General features: G+C 34.5%; 2 protein-coding genes across 2 annotated transcripts; one reads left to right on the forward strand and one right to left on the reverse strand.

Annotated features, from left to right (window-relative positions):
* Positions 1–944: 944 nt before the first annotated feature.
* On the forward strand, positions 945–18,406 carry LOC114353931 (putative transporter SVOPL). Its single transcript, XM_028306122.1, has 10 exons — positions 945–1,048; positions 8,548–8,778; positions 10,784–10,946; positions 11,265–11,446; positions 11,570–11,754; positions 12,314–12,486; positions 12,782–12,941; positions 13,282–13,556; positions 17,751–17,878; positions 18,302–18,406. The coding sequence occupies exons 1-10, from the start codon at positions 1,012–1,014 to the stop codon at positions 18,343–18,345; spliced, it is 1,578 nt and encodes a 525-aa protein (XP_028161923.1). The 5' UTR covers positions 945–1,011; the 3' UTR covers positions 18,346–18,406.
* Positions 1,558–2,680, reverse strand: LOC114353932 (uncharacterized). Its single transcript, XM_028306123.1, has one exon. It carries the CDS (start codon positions 2,598–2,600, stop codon positions 1,764–1,766), a length of 837 nt encoding a protein of 278 aa, XP_028161924.1. The 5' UTR covers positions 2,601–2,680; the 3' UTR covers positions 1,558–1,763.
* Positions 18,407–19,221: the final 815 nt, after the last annotated feature.

Raw genomic sequence — 19,221 nt, forward strand, 5'->3', positions numbered from 1 at the left:
CCGTACAGTAGAAATGCCCACAAATCCATTAAAATTTGATTCCCGCCTTAGGCAGTTAGATTTTTTCAAGAAATAATTTTGGGAATAAAAATACTGAACATGGTCACAAAATAGAGATCAACGTCTCAACAAAAGTAAAAGACGGGAATTAGTGCTTTGTGGTATTTCTTAGGTTTACATCGAACATTCAATGATACTTGACGATGATGATGAAGAATGAAATAAAAGAATACTTTTCGAAAAAAATAATGTACCTTTTATGTAGAAAAAAGAATTTTGTTTATGTTCATACTTTGCTGCTTGCTTTGAGTCTGGTGTAAACCAGACAAAACACATTTCATTTTGTACACAACAAAATTAGGTAAAGACGTGCTGACTGTCGAACTGATATACGAAATTCGTTGCAAAATTGCTCTTATCACAACTACACAAGTCGCCATTTGATTTTGATTACATTTACAAAATTTACACGTCCCTTTGGCGCAGACTATACGCATGCTACGTCACGTACAGTCAGCGTAATAGTTGGTGACACCCAAAGTGGAGAAAATGTTGTCAAAACCCTTATATTGTAACAAAGACGTGTTGCGGACTTTTACGACTACTTTGGGTGTCACGACGAGTTATAATAATAACAAATTATAATTTATTTGCCAGTTGAGGATGAAGGCACAAGAGCACGCGGCAGGTCACCCATGCATTGGACTGATCAGGTCAAAACTGCACTCAATGGTCCACTCCACGAGTGCACAAGAAAGGCTGCAATGCGGTAGGAATGGTGATGGATTGTGAAGCTTGCCACCAAAGTGTGACGACCACAACCACTGGCAAGAGGGTAGCGACGAATAAGAAAAACTATTGACACCGACTGTACGAGATGCGTTCGCGCATAAAATAAAACGCGTGCTACTTTATCAATTGGATCAGTACGTTATTAGCTTCAACGCTATGAAGCATGGTGTTAATAATTTAAGCATTGTGATGGAAAATTGAACTAAATTATTAAACAAAATGAGTGAAGTGAATTTACAAGCCTTAGCCGACACAGGTGCGGTCTGTTTACTAATTTGCATAACAACTTAAGTAAATAATGAGCAGAGTTAATTAAGTTTTTCTATTGATTAAAACATCTTAATGACAATAAGGGTCAGAATATGTGAACAGAATACTAAACGATTTTAGTTTTATAGGCTCTATTAGCGCGTAGTAGTTAGTAAGGCATTTTGTATTTAAAATTGCTTTCAATAAGACCAAATATTTAAACGTTTGAAAAAAGGTTTGAATTTTTATGTATCTGAGATTTCAAGACATTAATCACAAGCGTAAAATCGTCTAAGTAGACATCAAAATAAGAAAAACTGTATTTAAATAAAAAAAGATGTAAGCTTTCAAAAAATATATTTATCGGATGGGAAATACAGAACCACATTTTAAAATAATTTACGGTATAATATTCTATCAATAATGAGGATTCCAAATCAAGCAATAAACTCAAAAACAATATTAAAATTACTGTTGCAATATGGAACAAAAATAAATAAAATTACCGTAATAAAAACAAGAGCAAACCTGTTTGTTTACATTAAACGCCGTTTCATCTTCCGTTCCAAGAATCAAAACAATTAAAACAACTCCAAGATGAATTGCTACGATCCAAAAACATTTCCCGAATACAAATTCAAATTAAAGCGTATACCCAGGATTGTTGACGAGCCTCCCTGTGAAATTTCCAATAACGTAAACGAAGACAACCAAAGCGTACTTCACAAAATAACTTCCCATCTCGACTCGGGTACATGTCTAGTGTAATTTGGCATCGCAAAGTCTTGGAACTCCGTCTCGGCGTCGCTCCGAAGCGTAAATTTCTCCTCTTGTTTCAACAAATACTCCTCAACATACGCCTCCCGCCAGCATCTCTCCTCACTTTTATGTTTATTAGGAAAATCTCTGCCATAAATCCGGAACCATAGTGAATCCTCTTTTACAATTCTATGGAGCCTTTTACAACATTCAGATATATTCAATACATCTCTGACAGCCAAACTCAGGAGTATTTGATGAACAATATCGTCTGGGAGACCGAAAAGATTCGCGCTCGGGAATTTATGGTAGTTCAATATGGTGCCTTTCACTGGATTTACAATTTTATCCTTGAAATCTATGAAGAGTTCGTTTAAATTTGTGAAATGCGACGGGATTCCGAGCGGTGAGATATGAATAAACTTGTTCAATTTCACACACAGTGAGTAAGCGTGTTTGTAAAGTTCTGGTATTGTAGCAATGATCAGTATAGTGTCGTTTATGGGACAGGCGATGATCTTCAATGGCATGTCCTGGAATCCGTTGAGGACAAAACTGCCTTCGTGTATAACATTCTTGGATTTTTTAGTAACCATGTAGTCTATGATGTTGATAGATCCGCTGTCGACATTTTTAAGTAGTAGGAAGTCGTTTTCTTTCATTGCAATGAGCAATAAAGCGAAAAAGAGGTCCCTTTTCAAATAGTCTGGTTTGACTAAAGCCTCTATTAGGGGGTCCATTATTTGTCGAAACTGCGGCGATTCTCCGGTCATGTTGCAGTTGGTGTATTTTTGTTCCATTTCTTGGAATTTGTTGTTTAAATCACATTTTTTGGATGATTTTTGTTTGGACAAAATGACACAATGATTTAGTAATAATGACAGCATGACATCTCAAGTCATAATATTTTTATAATTTTACGCGCCCATCATTTTAGATTTTCTTTTTTGAGCACATTAGAAAAAAAGTATTTATTAACACTCAAAGCAAAAAAGTCCAATCAATTAAAAAATATTTAAGTTTTATTTTTGAAAATCTGTTACATAAAGTATCTATTTGAATATAAATTTTGTTGGATAAAATACTGTGTTTAAACAAATCTGTTAGATTTAACAAATTATTTTATCAACTAAAATATCACCTGAATTTGTGTTGTGAATACACGAAATATAAAATAATTTAATTTTATGGGTTCGTCAATCAAATCATCCGCCTATGAATGATCCACCACTTTTAATTTCATGTTAGTTTTAAAGTAATTAAATTATGAATTTGATTCTTGATATTCTTTTATAAATATTTTCATGAATATTTTATAATTTTGGGAAAACATGAAAAAGAGACACTCCAGTAAGATTGATAACAATATCCATTGTATGCTGTGCTTATATTTTTTCCCGTTTTCGCAACATTTTATTATTTGATGCTATCCTATTACCTATAGCGATAGCCTTTCTCGATAAATCTGTACCCCCAGTGAAAACGGAGTTAAGTCGAAAATGGTGATTTTTGGGAAATCGCATTTGAAGTTAAAAAAAATCCTGCTTCGTCGCTATTAGAGATAACTTGGTGAAATATTTTTTAGGTGAAAGGTAATGTTAGATATAATTAGGCAGTGTGCCAGTTTGGTAAATATAGCATGTAGTTTTTTCGTAATTAAATAAAAACCCAGTTATATCGCCATGCACGGCAACTTTACATTCGTGTAAAGTGATGTAATGGGACATAAATCATTTTACACCACACTGAATTGACCATCCGCTAACAAGTGTAAAGTGATACATTTTACGCCATTTCTGTTGATATTTTTTTGTTTCTTTAATTTTAGAAAAAGTTGTAAAACAAACATTAGTAATTACACTATGAGGAATCATTATTTCAGGTTATTTAGGGTAAATCGTCCAAAAATTTCTACTTATATCAATATACACCAATTTTGTGATGAGAAAAAAAATGTGTAAACGGTGGACGTCCTACGATGCGCTTTCCGGTACGTAGCCTCCACTTGAACCCTGTTGCCCCATTGGCCGTCCGTTCTGCGTTTTTGTTATTACTTATTTTTTGTTTTACACCTTATAAATGTGCCTATAGACAGATGCCCGTGATAATACACGGCTCGGAAACGTGGATTTTTTGCACAGCGTCCTATGGAAGGGGCTATGCTCGGGTTTCTTTACGAAACCATATCAGAAATTAGGAGACCTGTAAACGAACTAAAGTCGCTGACATAGCCCGACGGATCAGCAAGCTGAAGTGGCAAAGGGCAAGGCACAGTAGTTCGCAGAACTGAGGCAGCAGGGTTCAAGTGGAGGCTACGTACCGGAGAGCGCATCGTAGGACTTCCACCTACAAAGTGGACCGACGACCTCATAAAGATAAGCAGGAAGGTGCTGTATACAGGCCGTTACCAAGCGGTTATTATGAAAATCATTAGGGTACAGGCCTATGTTCAGCAGTGGACGTCCTACGGCTGAAATGATGATGATGATGATGATAAAATGTTGCTTTATTTAAATTCCTACGCTAAAAAGTATCCATTTGTTTTTAGTGCCACTATGCAGTCCTAGTTTAGCTATTACGAGAAAAACTAATTTTTGCAGTTTTCATACTAGTTGCTATTCAAGTAGCCATAAGATAAAAATAATACCGGATACATAGGCTTGTGATACCTTTTTAGAATCTCAATTAACCAAGAAAGTTTTTAAGGTAATGGGCACGATGGTCTTCCTACATTTTTTTTACACGATGGCTGATCAAAAGTGCAAGACAATGAATTAATTGTTCCTTCTCTTCTGCAATTTCTTAAAATTTTCATACTTTCAAACTAGATTGTTGAACTTTAATCTTTTCTTTTGATAGCCCAACTATCCTTTATGATAAGGAAAAAAACTAGATTGAAAAGTATCCTCATTTGTAGAAATGGCATGCGAAAAAGTAATCGCAGGTGGAAATTTTCTAAAAATGCACAAAAACTTAAAAATCTTGAAATCGGTGATATTTTTACTGGGGTCAAAAATGGACGTTAGGGAGATCATGGCGAGGCCTATCGATGGTTACAGGGTTATCCATTGTTTTTGGGACACCCTGTATAAGCTGTCATTGAAGTAATATTACTACGTATAGAACAGACATCGCGAACAAAATATGTACAGTGCGGGGTGCGGGGCGGGAATTTGACGGACAGCTGTCAGTCAAATCCATGACTATCAAGTTTTATAATTTATGGCGATAAAATCTGCACCAGAAAATGTCGTACTTCATTGATAGGATTGCACGAATAGTGACGTTCCTGCGGTCGCCTCATAATAGACATTGTGAATCGATTTTGAAAAAATAAACAAATCGGCTAAATTGTGTTAAATTTTCATGGTGCTCAATAGCAAAAAGGCTCAGCTACTTACATTATTTTATTTTATTATATTGTGCGTTTCCTGTAATGTAATCTAAGCTCCCCTCTCTTAGACTAAAATTAGCCCTCCTAGACAAGTGACAAAACGTAGCAGTTGAAACATTCGAAATCACTTCGCTCTGCCGTTTTTTGGTGTTAGTTATGATAACATTTTACACATGTACGAAACTTTTGTGGTTAATGGTATTAGTCTAATTGAATCATTATACACAAAATAAATAATCATTTGTCTTTTACTTTTTGTGATATAAATTAAGTTACATTCTTTTTCACCAACCAACAATACATAGTTTTTTTTGTGTATATTAATATGAGTCATCTTATATTGTTAATCACAAATTCAATCTGAACAACTTCAATCGTGTAAAAAGTAGTAACACGAGTCGTACCTCTTGACACAATAAAAAATTGAAAGAAGCCTCCGGTACACTTTGTTAAAAGTAGACATGTATCAATATACACGAAAGAAAACTCAAAATTGGTTCACAAAGCCTTACTTGTATCATTTGGCACAAAATTATTTTCTTTTCTATACGTCGTAGAAACATACCGATTAGATACAAAAATAGCTAATTTTTCAGAGATTCACATTATGTTATAAAGTCAATTTTGATCTAAGTCGAGTTAGATCCCTTTTCACTGGGGGTACAGAAATGGGCTATTCAGTACCTCTAGTAGGAAAAACTTTCGAGTTCGTTTCGTTGCGTATTCAAAGTGTCATCGAAAAATTTTCTATGAAAAATTAAACAGCGCCCCCTAGGGCGGCTATAATATAGGGGGCGCTGTTTAATTTTTCATACAAAATTTTTCGATGACACTTTGAATACGCAACGAAACGAACTCGAAAGTTTTTCCTACTAGAGGTACAGCACAAACATAGTATTTTTGTAAATCAGTCAACAAACAAATTCTTCAGCTTCATATTATTATGTATGCCTTTGATAAACAGATTTCGTGGAAAACGCTTAATTAATTAATTTTGTAAGTAGATCTTTTGTACATAAAATTGCATTAAACACCAGAAGAGATATCTCGTCATTCAATCATACAACTTTACAGAGATCTTATCTAATAAACAAACAAATAGTAAAACTGAGTGTTTTGATAATTTAAATGTTTTACAAATTAAGATAAAGTTATATTTACTGACATTAGCCCGCGGAAAAAACCTCGGTAGCTATTATGACTGTGTTAGCCAGATTTTATAATCCTTCCTTGATGGACAGACTGACTAGTTAAAGAAGGAGAAAGCTGCTAAATTCAAAAGACTAGGACCGTTAGATAAAACAGGAGAAGGCTGATTATAAAGCATTGTACTCGAATGAATATTCGTAAGGCCCCGGCCAATAAGTTATTTTATTGCACCGCCTTTTAGTCTCTCAACTCGACCTGTGGTTGACTGGCAGAGAATGCCACCTGGCATTAAGTCCGCCACTGTACAGTCTTTTTGTGCAAAAGTATAAATAAATAAATAAGTTAAAATATTGACGTAAGATATTCTGAATTTTTAGGTCTACATTGATAGTTCCTCACAAAACTTCTTTGCGCAAATTCGACAGATGAAAATGTTCACAGCCATTTCTTGAAATTACCATTTTCAACAATGATTATCGTGAAAAATTTGGAAAACATCCCCCTCCTGATAAAGTATGCATTTTCAACGCAAAAGCACCGACCTACAGATGACCAAACCTATTTTTAATTAGTCAGAGATGCCCAAAATATTCGGGTAAAAATATTACTAAACAGTATCTACTACTGTTTGTACAAATGTGTATTCGTTATGTAAAGTAGTTTATTATCATAGCGTACGTTTATGATGATCATTTATTTAGCACGAGTGTTACTGAAGCTAGTAGGTATTATTTTAATGTGTTTTTTGCTACTAAGGTCAAGACCCTACGTGACTCAATTAAAAGTCTACATTGGTCTAGAATCTTGGACGAATATTCAATGAAGAATTTGTGAAAAAGTTAAAAAAAAAACACTGAAGATTAGATTATTTTAAATAGAGTCAGATTTTATTAGCTATCTAGCGCTTAACGTGGGTGGCGAAACCACAAAAATTAATTTCATTTAAAACTTCAGTTTGATCCAAGCGCGTTCCCAACAAACTTTTAAATTTTTGTGCCCCACTTTGGAATCCAGGACAGATAAGAGTCCTACTTTCTGACTACTAGATCTCAGAGGCATTAGTGGCGTCATAAAACATTGAATACCTATTTTTCATCATCATCATCATTTCAACCGTAAGACTGCCACTGATCCACTGCTGAACATAGGCCTCCCCCAATGTTTTCATGTTGATCGATTGGTAGCGGCCTGCCTATACAGGGTGGAAACGATAAGTGATCTCACTCGATTATTTCTAAACTATACAAGATATTGAAAAACTGGTTACTGATCCTGAAAGTGCTTCACGAGCTCTTTCAAACGGTACCAATAATAGGTTACAGAATAAACTGGAACTATCCGAAAATTAAATGTTCCCAGCTTCCATACTAAATGTATGACAACCACACAATATTAGATGTGTAATTTATTTTTTGTTAAATAGGTAATAAACTTAAAAAGTCGGTTAAATAAACTCGTAAATTGCATCTTATTTAAAATTATTTGTGAAAAACATTAGTTTTAGGCTTTACTTGCTATAATATTATCAAGAGATGAGTGCCATGACTGTGATAGTACTAAATGTATGGAAGATGGAAACATTGAATTTTTGGATAGATCCAATTTATTCTGTAAGCTATTGTTGATACCGTTGGATAGAGCTCGTGAAGCACTTTTAGGATCAGTAATTAGTTTTGCGATATCTTGTGTAGTTTTTAATATTATGTAACTTTACCAAATGTATGGAAGCTGGAAACATTGAATTTTCGGATAGTTCCAATTTATTCTGTAACCTATTATTGGTACCGTTTGAAAGAGCTCGTCAAGCACTTTCAGGATCAGTGTGCCTACCATGAGTTTACGTTAGGTGTGCTCGCTAGCGACTGCGTAAAAAAATGACATTTAAATGTATGACATATTGTGCAGCGCCCCTAGCGGCTACTTTCAAGAAATAAAATCTTCATATAATTTTTTGACGTATTCGCTAGCGAGCTCACCTAACGTAAACTCATGGTAGGCACACAGTAACCAGTTTTCAGATATCTTGTATAGTTTAGAAATAATCGAATGAGATCACTTATCGTTTCCACCCTGTATAGCTATTTTTACTGATGATGAATAAGACTGCGTAAGATTTGCATTTACAAACTCACAACGCACCCTTTGTGAACAATTAATTATCATCCATTTGAAAAGACATAAAAGTATTTATCCTTTCCTTTCAGACAATGATCGGATAGAAGCCAAAGCTCCAACACCTATGCAAGAAGTGAATGACGCGTTAAAAAAATGTGGCTTCGGACTCTTCCATATACAAATACTACTCAGCTCATTTTGTGCTTTAGTCAGCGGAATTTTGACAAGCAACACGACGTCGTATCTGTTACCGAGCGCAGAATGTGACCTGAAAATGAATCTAGTCGAAAAGGGACTGTTGAATGCTATCCCTTACATAGGTAAGACACACATTTTTGTTGCAAATTCACCTCTATCACAAGTACGTAAGATACTACAGTGTTTACCTTCACTTGCTTTACAAACAAAAGCAACTTTTACAGGGTGTAGTGACAAATAGTTCATGACGCCCAAATTGGTCAAAAAGTTGACAATTCAACCTTATTCCAATTATTGTAACAGAGACGTGGTGTTGCGAAATTTTGGCTACTTTGGGTGTAACGGTTTATTTGCAGCGTCAAACTGTACCTATGTTGGTTTTTTTTTACAAGTTTTTAACAGTTTCCAAAGCAACGGTTCAAAGTAAGAGTTGTTTATAATCGAGCTGCTTCTTTCCTGATTAGGCAACGCTGTTTTTTAAATTGCCCTGTTATGTGCCCACACCAGTAAAATTTAGCAATCTTCATAGGGAAGAAATGATTTGCTAAGAATCTACAAAATTGGATATTTGTAACTGAGGTTAAAAATAAAAGAAAAGACACTTGAAACCTGAGTATCAATTTAACCCATTTAGACCGATAATTATTTTTGTAATTAAAAATTGAATTTTCAGCAAAAACTTACAAAGGGGAGCCTAAAAATCATGAAAAAAATATTTAAAAAAATATTCCATAAATAGGGGGCCGTGGGGAGCCCGTACCATATAGGGTACAGTAGGTCTATAAGCAAGCAAAACATAGACTTTTAAAGTGCCTCCCTAAGGATGGAGATGCTTGTCATAAATGTCACTAAATATGATCGAAACCCATCTGTTTTCATTTAACCCATTTAGACCGATAATTATTTTTGTAAATAAAAATTGATTTTTCAGCAAAAACTTACAAAGTGAAGCCTAAAAATCATGAAAAAAATATTCAAAAAAATATTCCATAAATAGGGGCCGTGGGGAGCCCGTACCATATAGGGTACAGTAGGTCTATAAGCAAGCAAAACATAGTTGTTGTTCAAAGAAGGTTTTTATTTATTTTTGTATGATATAAAATAAAAATAAAATCACATAATCACTAGTATCACACATGGCATATCTTGTAAGACGTTTTCTGTGATACTAACCACATTTGGTTCTTTTTTCCTACCTTCTCCGAAGTTAGTGAGGATAGCCGAAGAAGACCTGGCTTCTTCTGATTTGTTACGTTTAGTGCTATCCATAATCGCATTTAGCAACACGACGATGGAAATTTAGCAAATCCATCGAAGAAAACTCTGAGGGTAATTATTTAGATTAACACTATTTTTATCGCCTAAATCTTCGTCAGTCTGATCATCATTAGCGGTCATCTGACAAGATAGCAGTAGATAAATACCAACATTGCTTTATTTTTGCTGAAATTATCAAATTTTTCATGAGTTATGGCAATATTTATAGTGAAGCATCAATAGCCTAAAACAAATAAAAATAATAAAAAAAAATTTTTTTTCGCATGATGTGCTCATGCATAGACCTACTGTACCTTATACGGTACACCTATTTTAGACTGGAATAAACCCTATAAAAATAATGTCAATAATTTTTTTTTGTAGTCATGTTATCTATTGTACTCTATTTTTTTAAATAAAATGGATAAATAACATAATTTACCATGAATAATAAGAAATTATACCTTCTTAAATACATTGTAAATATTTTTTTTGTTTTCTGTCGAGGAATTTTATAAATATTTCCAAAACCACTTGTTGAAACATATTTTTAAATATTTTTATGTAAAATAATCACTTTAAGCTTACTGTCACAATCATTTTTACAAATTAACAACAGTTTGGTTCTTCGAAATATTTTCATAAAGGTACCGTACCACATAGGGTACGGTAGGGCTAAATGGGTAAGACTATGATTGGTGGACTTCAGCCATAGGACGCCTACGGCCTACGCCAAAATGATTTCTATAATGACCGCCGAGGTCGCCGGTCCACCTTGTGGGTAGACGCCATATGCTGCGCTTTCTTCTCCAATACCTACTTTAAATATTATTATGTTTATTAAATTTTTATAATATATAATTATTTCAGGCATGCTTTTCTCAACATTGCTGGCGGGCTTCCTCACAGACACCTTCGGGAGAAAAGTCTTCATCTACACAGGATTGGGAGGCTCCTGCTTTTTCATGATTGTTGCCGGAACTAGTCAATCCTATGAAGTTCTTATCACTTCCAAATTCCTAGAGGGTATTCTGTAAGTATATTTAAATTGTATCACATCAAAAGCCCGTTAGCATCATTTAAATAATTCGTATTCACGAAATAAAAAACTTCCTATGACCTTCAGAAGATCTTTGGCCCAGTTGCTGGATCTTTGGAGTTTCTTCTGGCCTTTAATAAGTTTTCCAATCTGTGATCACCACTCAAGAACTTTTCTGCCCCAACGGTCTTTAATAATTTTATTCTACGAGATGTCTTGGTCACAGCCACTTAAGTTTAGCAATTTTGCTGACTATGCGTTTTTCTTTTCCATAAACATAAACAACTAATATTACCTCCTTCACTATTCCAGATTTGCCACATCATTCAGTGCTATGATCACTCTGACGTCAGAGTTCTGCCACAACGGCATCCGTGATCGAGTCGTCATTTGCCAGTCATCATTCCAGTCAATGGCGCAGGTTCTCCTCGCGGTTATGTCATGGGGAATCCTGACCAACAACTGGAGGTATACCCTGTTTGATGGGAAACTTGGTGAGAATTATTTTAATGAAGAAGGCCCAATTATTTGTACCTGCTTGATCGAAACTCTTGCTTGGACTGGTCTTTTGACACAAAGTTAAGTCATGGAAAATCATGTAATTCGTATTTTTTTAGTCCTCAACACATGGAACTTCTACCTCTACCTCATGTCTCTGTGGTCTTTCACCGCCTGTATTTTGTACATATTCGTGCCTGAGAGCCCTAAGTACATGGTAACGCAAGGAAAATACGCAGAAACTAGAGAAATACTCACCAAGATATACAGGATGAACAATAGAAAAGCAGAAGATCAGTCTCCGGTGAGCTTAAAACATAGTTAGTAATTTTAACTATTTTAATTATACATTTTTTTCTAAAGTAGAAATTACTAATAGTCCCGTTACTTACCCCCTCGTAATAAAGCTAAAAATATTTTTTATGAGTCAGTTCATCACATAGCAATGCCGGGCATCGAATCCACGTTACTCAAACTGTCGAGTCGGCTTGTTCGACCTCTACACCATTCGACTATCGTGGTTTCTACCTTATTATAAATCACTGAATTATTGTTCATGAATAATAAAAATTTGTGCTTATTACTATAATATTTACTCCAGTAGAATTTGTTGAACCCACGTTAATAGTTCGGTACATGAACTACCGAGCCAGGCGTAAATAATTTTCTTTTGTAAAATAAACAGCTGTGGTTGTTTGAAGGCCAATAACATCTCAGGATTAACATATTCTACACATAATTAGTTTACTCAATGTAAATAAAGTTGTTAAAGCAAATAATCTAATACAAAAATGGATGTAAAGACATTTTCTAGGAATAAAAACAGAAAGCAAAATAATATAATGAAATAACATTTATTTCAGTTTAAAGACCTATTTAAAACGGAGCAAAAACTGGAAAAAGTTCAAGAAAACAAAAATAACGGATTCGCCCACCATATTGTGGTGGGCCTTCACAATGTGAAGCCTATGTTCCAAAAACCTTTACTATTTTATCTCATTCTGATATGCTCAATGAATTTTTGTATTATGAATCTGTAAGTACCCCTCCAATGTTTTATGTCTTAAGCTTCAGCCAAATCAAGGGGTTCAGTCTGCCTCTGATATAGCGTGTATAGTGGCGATCACTGCGCTTGCAAAAGTTGTTCACGCTGCCGTAAGCTGAACGCGTTGGTTCGGCTGAACCTTTAATTTAGCACCTGTCTTTAAAATAGAATAACAGTAGAAATCTGTCCTAAAACAATACACAATCACAACCGTGGTAGCATGCTTGATTCTTGACAGTCTTTTTCCAATGGCTTCGAACATACATACTTTAATTTTAAATTCCAGGTACAACGTAGTGAGGTTGTGGTTTCCCCAGGTGTCCACAATTGTCGAACACAACAGTTTTATCACAGAGAATGGGGACACTCAGAATCTATGCCAGATGTTGGATACTTATACACATAATCTCGTTGAAACAAGGAATGAGACGGCTGTGTGTATACCTGTAAGTGACTTGTAATATTATTATAATCATTACCTTTAATATGAAAGGCCTACAACACTATGGCAAATGACAGGCATAATAGTATAAATTAAAAAACAAGCATGATGGCAAGACGCTAAAAACTTATCGACTGTTATTTCTGTGTCTAACAGACTGACTCTCTTTCTCTCTGATTGGGGTCTCTGGGTGGTTTTGTGCCGAATGATTCTTAGTGCGTCATAAGGTAGCTTTTGGGTCACTTCGATAGCTCGAGTGGATCTGCAAAGTGCGCTTCATTGAGTTTAATCGTAGGCTGTTATTCTTTATACAGAAATTCATCATACAGTTAATTTTGTTCCAGAAAACCAGTGGTGCCGAGACCTATATCAACAGTATAATACTCGGATCCGTTTCCATTATACCCTACTTCCTATCAGGGATGCTAGTGACCAAAGTTGGAAAGAAACCGTTGATAATCATAGGCTCGTGTTTAACAGTGGGAATAACCTTGGGGATGAGATGGGCGACGTCTAAAGCTCTTGTTGTCTCACTCTTCGCTGCAGACTGTGCTTTGTCACAATCAATGATGAGCTTTAATCAAGCATTCATCATGGAATTCTTTCCGACGACTACGAGGTACGTAACTTTATGTATCTTCATCATCGTCATCATCATCCCCACTTTTCTAAATAAAGAACTAGCCTACACTCATTCTGCATACGAGTATAATAGAAAGGTCACTGATTGACTGACTCACTCATTACGAAATCTCAGAAACTACAAGTGCTAGGAGTCTTAAATTTTGCATGGGGGTTCCTTTTAGAACGTATGTGCTCACGACGGGATTTTGGAAAATTCAACTCCTAAAGGGGTAAAACGGGATCCACGCGTACGAAGTCACGGGCGGCTGCTAGTTTATAATAAATTTCAGAACTAATATTCTTAAATGATTATTTCTAAAGTGTATACTAATAAAATTTACATCATAAAATTATATTCTAGCAAAATGTTCATAGTAAAATATCAAGCAATAAGTTCTGAAAGATCATAAATAAATACACTTTTATTCAAGGATTTGTAAATGTGAGCTGAAAATAAATAAATTAAAAAAATCTCAAGGCAAAGTTGAAGTCCTATCAAAATAATGTAAGTACTTGAGTAAGCATGCTATTATGGAAATTTTAAATTAAATATCCCTTTATTCTTCAGGCTAAGTTTGACCTATCGCGTGCCTTGTTAGGGCATTGTTCAGATGTGGTGAAAATAAATCAGTATATTCATTTAAAATGTACAAAACTTACATTAAAAATGTTGACATTATTATATTTCGACGGCCGTCTGACTTCGTTTTTTCTGTTCTATGACCAACTGATGGATTGTGCTGCTGTTTTGAGGGTTCAAATTTTGCGCAGATAATTTTAGGGTAGTTTTGTGCCACGAGCAGTTGTGCCTCAAGTTATGGACTTAAAAGCTTTAAAATTAAATTATACCTCATATAACATATTTTTTGTTTTACCTGCACCTATTGTATGAAGTATGTTTATGTTTATTTATTAATATCTAGTGACCAGAGTACATACTCCAGTACAGTAGTACCGGTTGTATAGTTTGAGCCAAAATTTTAATTTTACCGTTCTATTTTGGCTGTCTCCGGTCAAAGGATAACGTGGATTTTAATTTCACCTTGCGGTGCAATGCAGGGTGCCTTATCAAAATCTAGATTTGGAGTTTCTTCTTTATTAACTTTAACTTAACGTCCAGCACTTACCTAAAGTTACTAAGTGAATAACAATGTTGAGAAACTTTTGCTTCTACTATTTTAAACGTGACCAAAATAGTAGTGTTATGATTTTAGAATTTATTAATATTGTATTTATACGATTATAAGTTGCTTATAAATAGTTATTGTAACAATTTTGGCAGTACTTAAAAACCCATTATTAAATTAAAATACTTTATTTGATTACTTCCTGGACATTGTTGGAGATATTAGAATGGTTTTAGAATTTATTCTGTATTATATTCCATTATTTCATGATTATTATTTAATGTAATTATTTTAGAATTTTATTGTATACAATTTAGTATTTTAGAAATAAAAAATCATCTAATTGTTATTTAAGTATTGATTTTGACTACTTCCGGGGCATGCTGTCGATAAGTCGTTTTGAGCCGGTTGACTTTGACACGGTAATAGGTACTATCTAAACAGTATTCCAACTCGGCCATATTTTTTAAATAAATGTCAACAGCCCCGCGGTACGTCACGGCATGACAACATGCGATAGGGCTGCTCACTTACAGTACCCACTCTAATTACATCTGTCCTATTTAGAATTTCTGTCTAGTTTTGTGATTGTATTTTTTTTTATTTAGACAAACAAAAAACTTTGTGAATGGAATAGGATAAAAATGCGTGTTATTTTGTGATTAGTAGATTTAATTAAAAAAATATGCTAAAATAATTTTGAATCTACTAATCATAAAATCGTTGGCAAAAGCTGGTTTTATACAAATGCAATTTTCATTTCAAATCAAACTGACTGAAAATGACCATTTCTGACAGTTAATGAGTTAGTTATTGACAAAGTTGACCATTTAAAACGGTCAGTCAAATTCAATCGCCTTAGTCATTTTCAACACTAGGCCATCGACGTCCGTTCGGTACATTCGCGACACCCCTAACTTTTGGATCTCGACCACGTCCCTAGATTTGAAATTCGAAGGAAAGCTCGCGTTTCGTCGGTTTATATGAAGTTACAATACTGTATGATATTATTACCGTGACTTTGACGAATGGAAGGGGAAGTTGCCTTATCGCTGGCATGCCGCCGGACAGCAGTTCGATTGGAGCATTCGAAGCAAGAAGTACTAACTTTAAGGTGTTATAATGTCGAAATTGTATAAATCAGTATCCTGAATAAATGCCTAAGTAATTAATATAGTAGGTACAGACGACGGCACGTCAAGCTGAATACTGAGTCATCTTCAACATCATCATCATCATCATTTCAGCCACAAGACGTCCACAGCTGAGTATAAGCCTCCCCCAATGATTTACACTTTTCCACCATTTTCCATTTATCCACCACTAGCAGCCGCCCGCGACTTCGTACGCGTGGATCCTATTTTACCCCCTTAGGGGTGGAGTTTCGTAAAATCCTTTCTTAGCGGATGCCTACGTCATAACATCTACCTGCATGCCAAATTTCAGCCCGATCCGTCCAGTGGTTTAGGCTGTGCGTTGATAGACCACTATGTCAGTCAGTCGGTCACCTTTGAGTTATACATAATTAGATTTGTTATTACATACTATACAATCTTGTAATGGTAATCTAGGTGCTAAGGTACTTGATACAAATAAGGCCTACCTAACTTTAAATGCTTATATTTCAATAAATATTAACGCCAATCAACAAAAACAAGGTTAATTAACTTCTTCCATCCTTTAATTTTAGCAATATTACAAAAAATAACTAAATTTTTAACTAAATCTATTCAAAATAAGCAAATTACGAAACCACTGCTTTTGGCTTTAATAAATCACCTACACGGAATAAGGCCTATATGATTCAAATGCCTCTAGACCTTAAAATTGAGGTTGTATTAAACAAAATTCGGTCTTAAAACATTAAACACGTCGATTTGTTTGCGTTTTCAAAATTTGACATACCAAGTAAACAGAAATATACTATAAATCTCTAGATAAACTTAAATTCCACTTATTAAGAATTATACATAAATATATATAGATAAAATTAAATATTCATAGTAACAAAGTAATGATTCCTTACATATATTATCAACAAAAAGATCAAAAACAAACAACATTATTTTTTTGTATAGGGCTTATTAAAACACCGTGTTCGAATAAGGCCTACACATAAAACCTCTTAAATAAATCAGTTTAGGAACATCATTTAGTCTTGAATTTTTGTAAATAAAATGAGGTCTCAATTTTTGTTAGAACCAGGGCATAAAAAGGCTTCTGAATCATCTTTACTAACTCCTACACAATCTTTGTGATACCACCAAAAGCAGTCTTTTATGGTCGCATATCTGCTACATTGTCTTCGAGACAGGCATGATAATACCAGTTTTTATTCTCCTTTCCTTTAGAATTATACATACGGCATGCATACATTTTTTTTACTGGATTTGTATTTTATTTCTTTTTTTTTTTACAGGTTTTGTAATTTTTTTCGACTCTGTTTTCTTTTACTTTTCTGTGCTGTTAGTGACAATCTTATTAAATAAATATTTAGTTACTCTTTGACTCATTTAGTTTAATGAATTTGTCCGTAATCAGGTGTTGACAGAAGTATCTAATATGGCCTACCATGCTGAAATAAGGCCCAGGCCTTATTAGATATCTCGCTCTTGTTGTCTTTAAATATTTACAAATAATGCATCTATAGCCAGTAGTAAAAATTAACGTAATTATCAGCTAGTAAGAAATATTTAGAAACGATTACTAAGAAAAGCTTAATCTAAAACAGCGTCATTTTACCGAAAATCTAAGATGAAATCGCCAGATTTTTATAAGAGAGCACGAAATCATCCACCACCTTAGAAGAACGCGTGCCAATTGGTGCTGGAATCGTGGATCGGGACGCTCTTGCGCTCTACCGGGTTGTAGGGCATATATGTAAGTACGTGTCCTTGAAGTATTATCCCGGTTGGATTTATTTATCTGTGTTTTCTGATGTATAGGCCTTATTAGAACATAGGCCTTATTTGTATCAAGTACCTTATTTTGCAACTAAAATCTAACAGCTTATATTTTTATTTGTTGTATAGAAGATGACAATGTATTAATATTTATTTCAGGACATTAGCGATCTCAATGATAATGATGATGGGGAGAATAGGCACTCTGGTGGGGAATATTGGATTCCCTGTATTACTGAAAATGGGCTGCGTCATACCTTTCTATAGCTTGGCTGGTGTCATGATATGTAAGTTATATGGAGTAGTCGTATTGGATATTAATCGTGAATAGTCCAACACATTGTCAGCCCAAAACTCCGCCACAAGAGTGGCGTTGTCAGCAGCACTCATCAAACCCTCCTGAGTGCAGTTGCTACTCAGGGCACGACGTCAGGTGCTTCATCGACTGGGGAACAAAACCGCACCTGCACTCCATGTTTAAGCCATCCAAGAATCCCCACCTGACCAGATTGTCCTTACTACAGCCAACCTGCGTCCGAAGTCTATTTAAAGACTTCCAAGAGTTTTGGGCTGACACTGGGTAGGTTTGTTGTCGACACGAAAAGAAGAAGAAGATAAATAAGTCCTTGAAATCCTTATTGTCGCAGCCATAGAAATGATTTTTGTAAACCTTACATTCTGTTTTCTAATGATGATGTCTAAATTTACAGGTGTGATCTTCATGGCTATATTCCTACCGACAAAGAAGAAGTAATTTAAGTTCTGAATTAAGTTGACTGTAATTTAATTTTTACTATTATAATTTATTGAAATCATCAAAGTTTTATTTTACTCCCAAAACCTATCCACTTGTGAATTACGATTTTTCTTACGCCTGTATTCACAAATATTACTATGAGGTGCGCGTGAACGCACAGGGTCATACACGAACCAATCACAGAGCTCTATTTAACGCTGTGCATGTGAATAACTGTATCACTTAATCCTACTATTTCTTCAAATCCAGAATGAAATAATAATTATTATCATAAGTCTATTTCAAACTTAAGCAATTCATTGCCAAGTTGAATCAAGCTAAAATGTCCTTACAAAACCGAACAAAAAGTGATAAAAATATGGATGTTTATTATTGATACACCTTGGCTTATACCCAACCCAAAGATTTCGAGTTGTGAAATTATCAACACCTACGCTAGACGCAGAAAAAATGTGGTTATTTGCATTTGAAACAATTTTAGAATAGTATTATCATAATATTATTAAACTATGTATGTAGTATTCTTTGTTTCAAAATGTAGTGTTGCATCAACGTCTAGTGGTAGGGCATCGAAAGCTGTTAGTTTAGTGTTTGGATTGGAATTCAGAAGTAAAAGTTTGATCGTGGTAATTATATCAAGCAGAATATAGGGTAAACCGTATAGCTATTGCCCACTTAAGATTTCAAACACATTGAGATGAAAAATTAAAGAAAGTATTTTAATTTATCGACCATTTATGACTTTTTTCTTATAACTCAATAAACTGATAAACAGAATATTAACAATTTTTAGTTAAAACTTACGTAACTTAGAAAATATTGAAATAAATTTAAAATCCTCCAAAATGTACAGTCATTGCCCATTACTTACAC

Source organism: Ostrinia furnacalis, unplaced genomic scaffold (genome assembly GCF_004193835.3).
Source record: "Ostrinia furnacalis isolate ACB-3 unplaced genomic scaffold, ASM419383v2 OfSCF1862, whole genome shotgun sequence".
Lineage (NCBI taxonomy): Eukaryota > Metazoa > Arthropoda > Insecta > Lepidoptera > Crambidae > Ostrinia > Ostrinia furnacalis.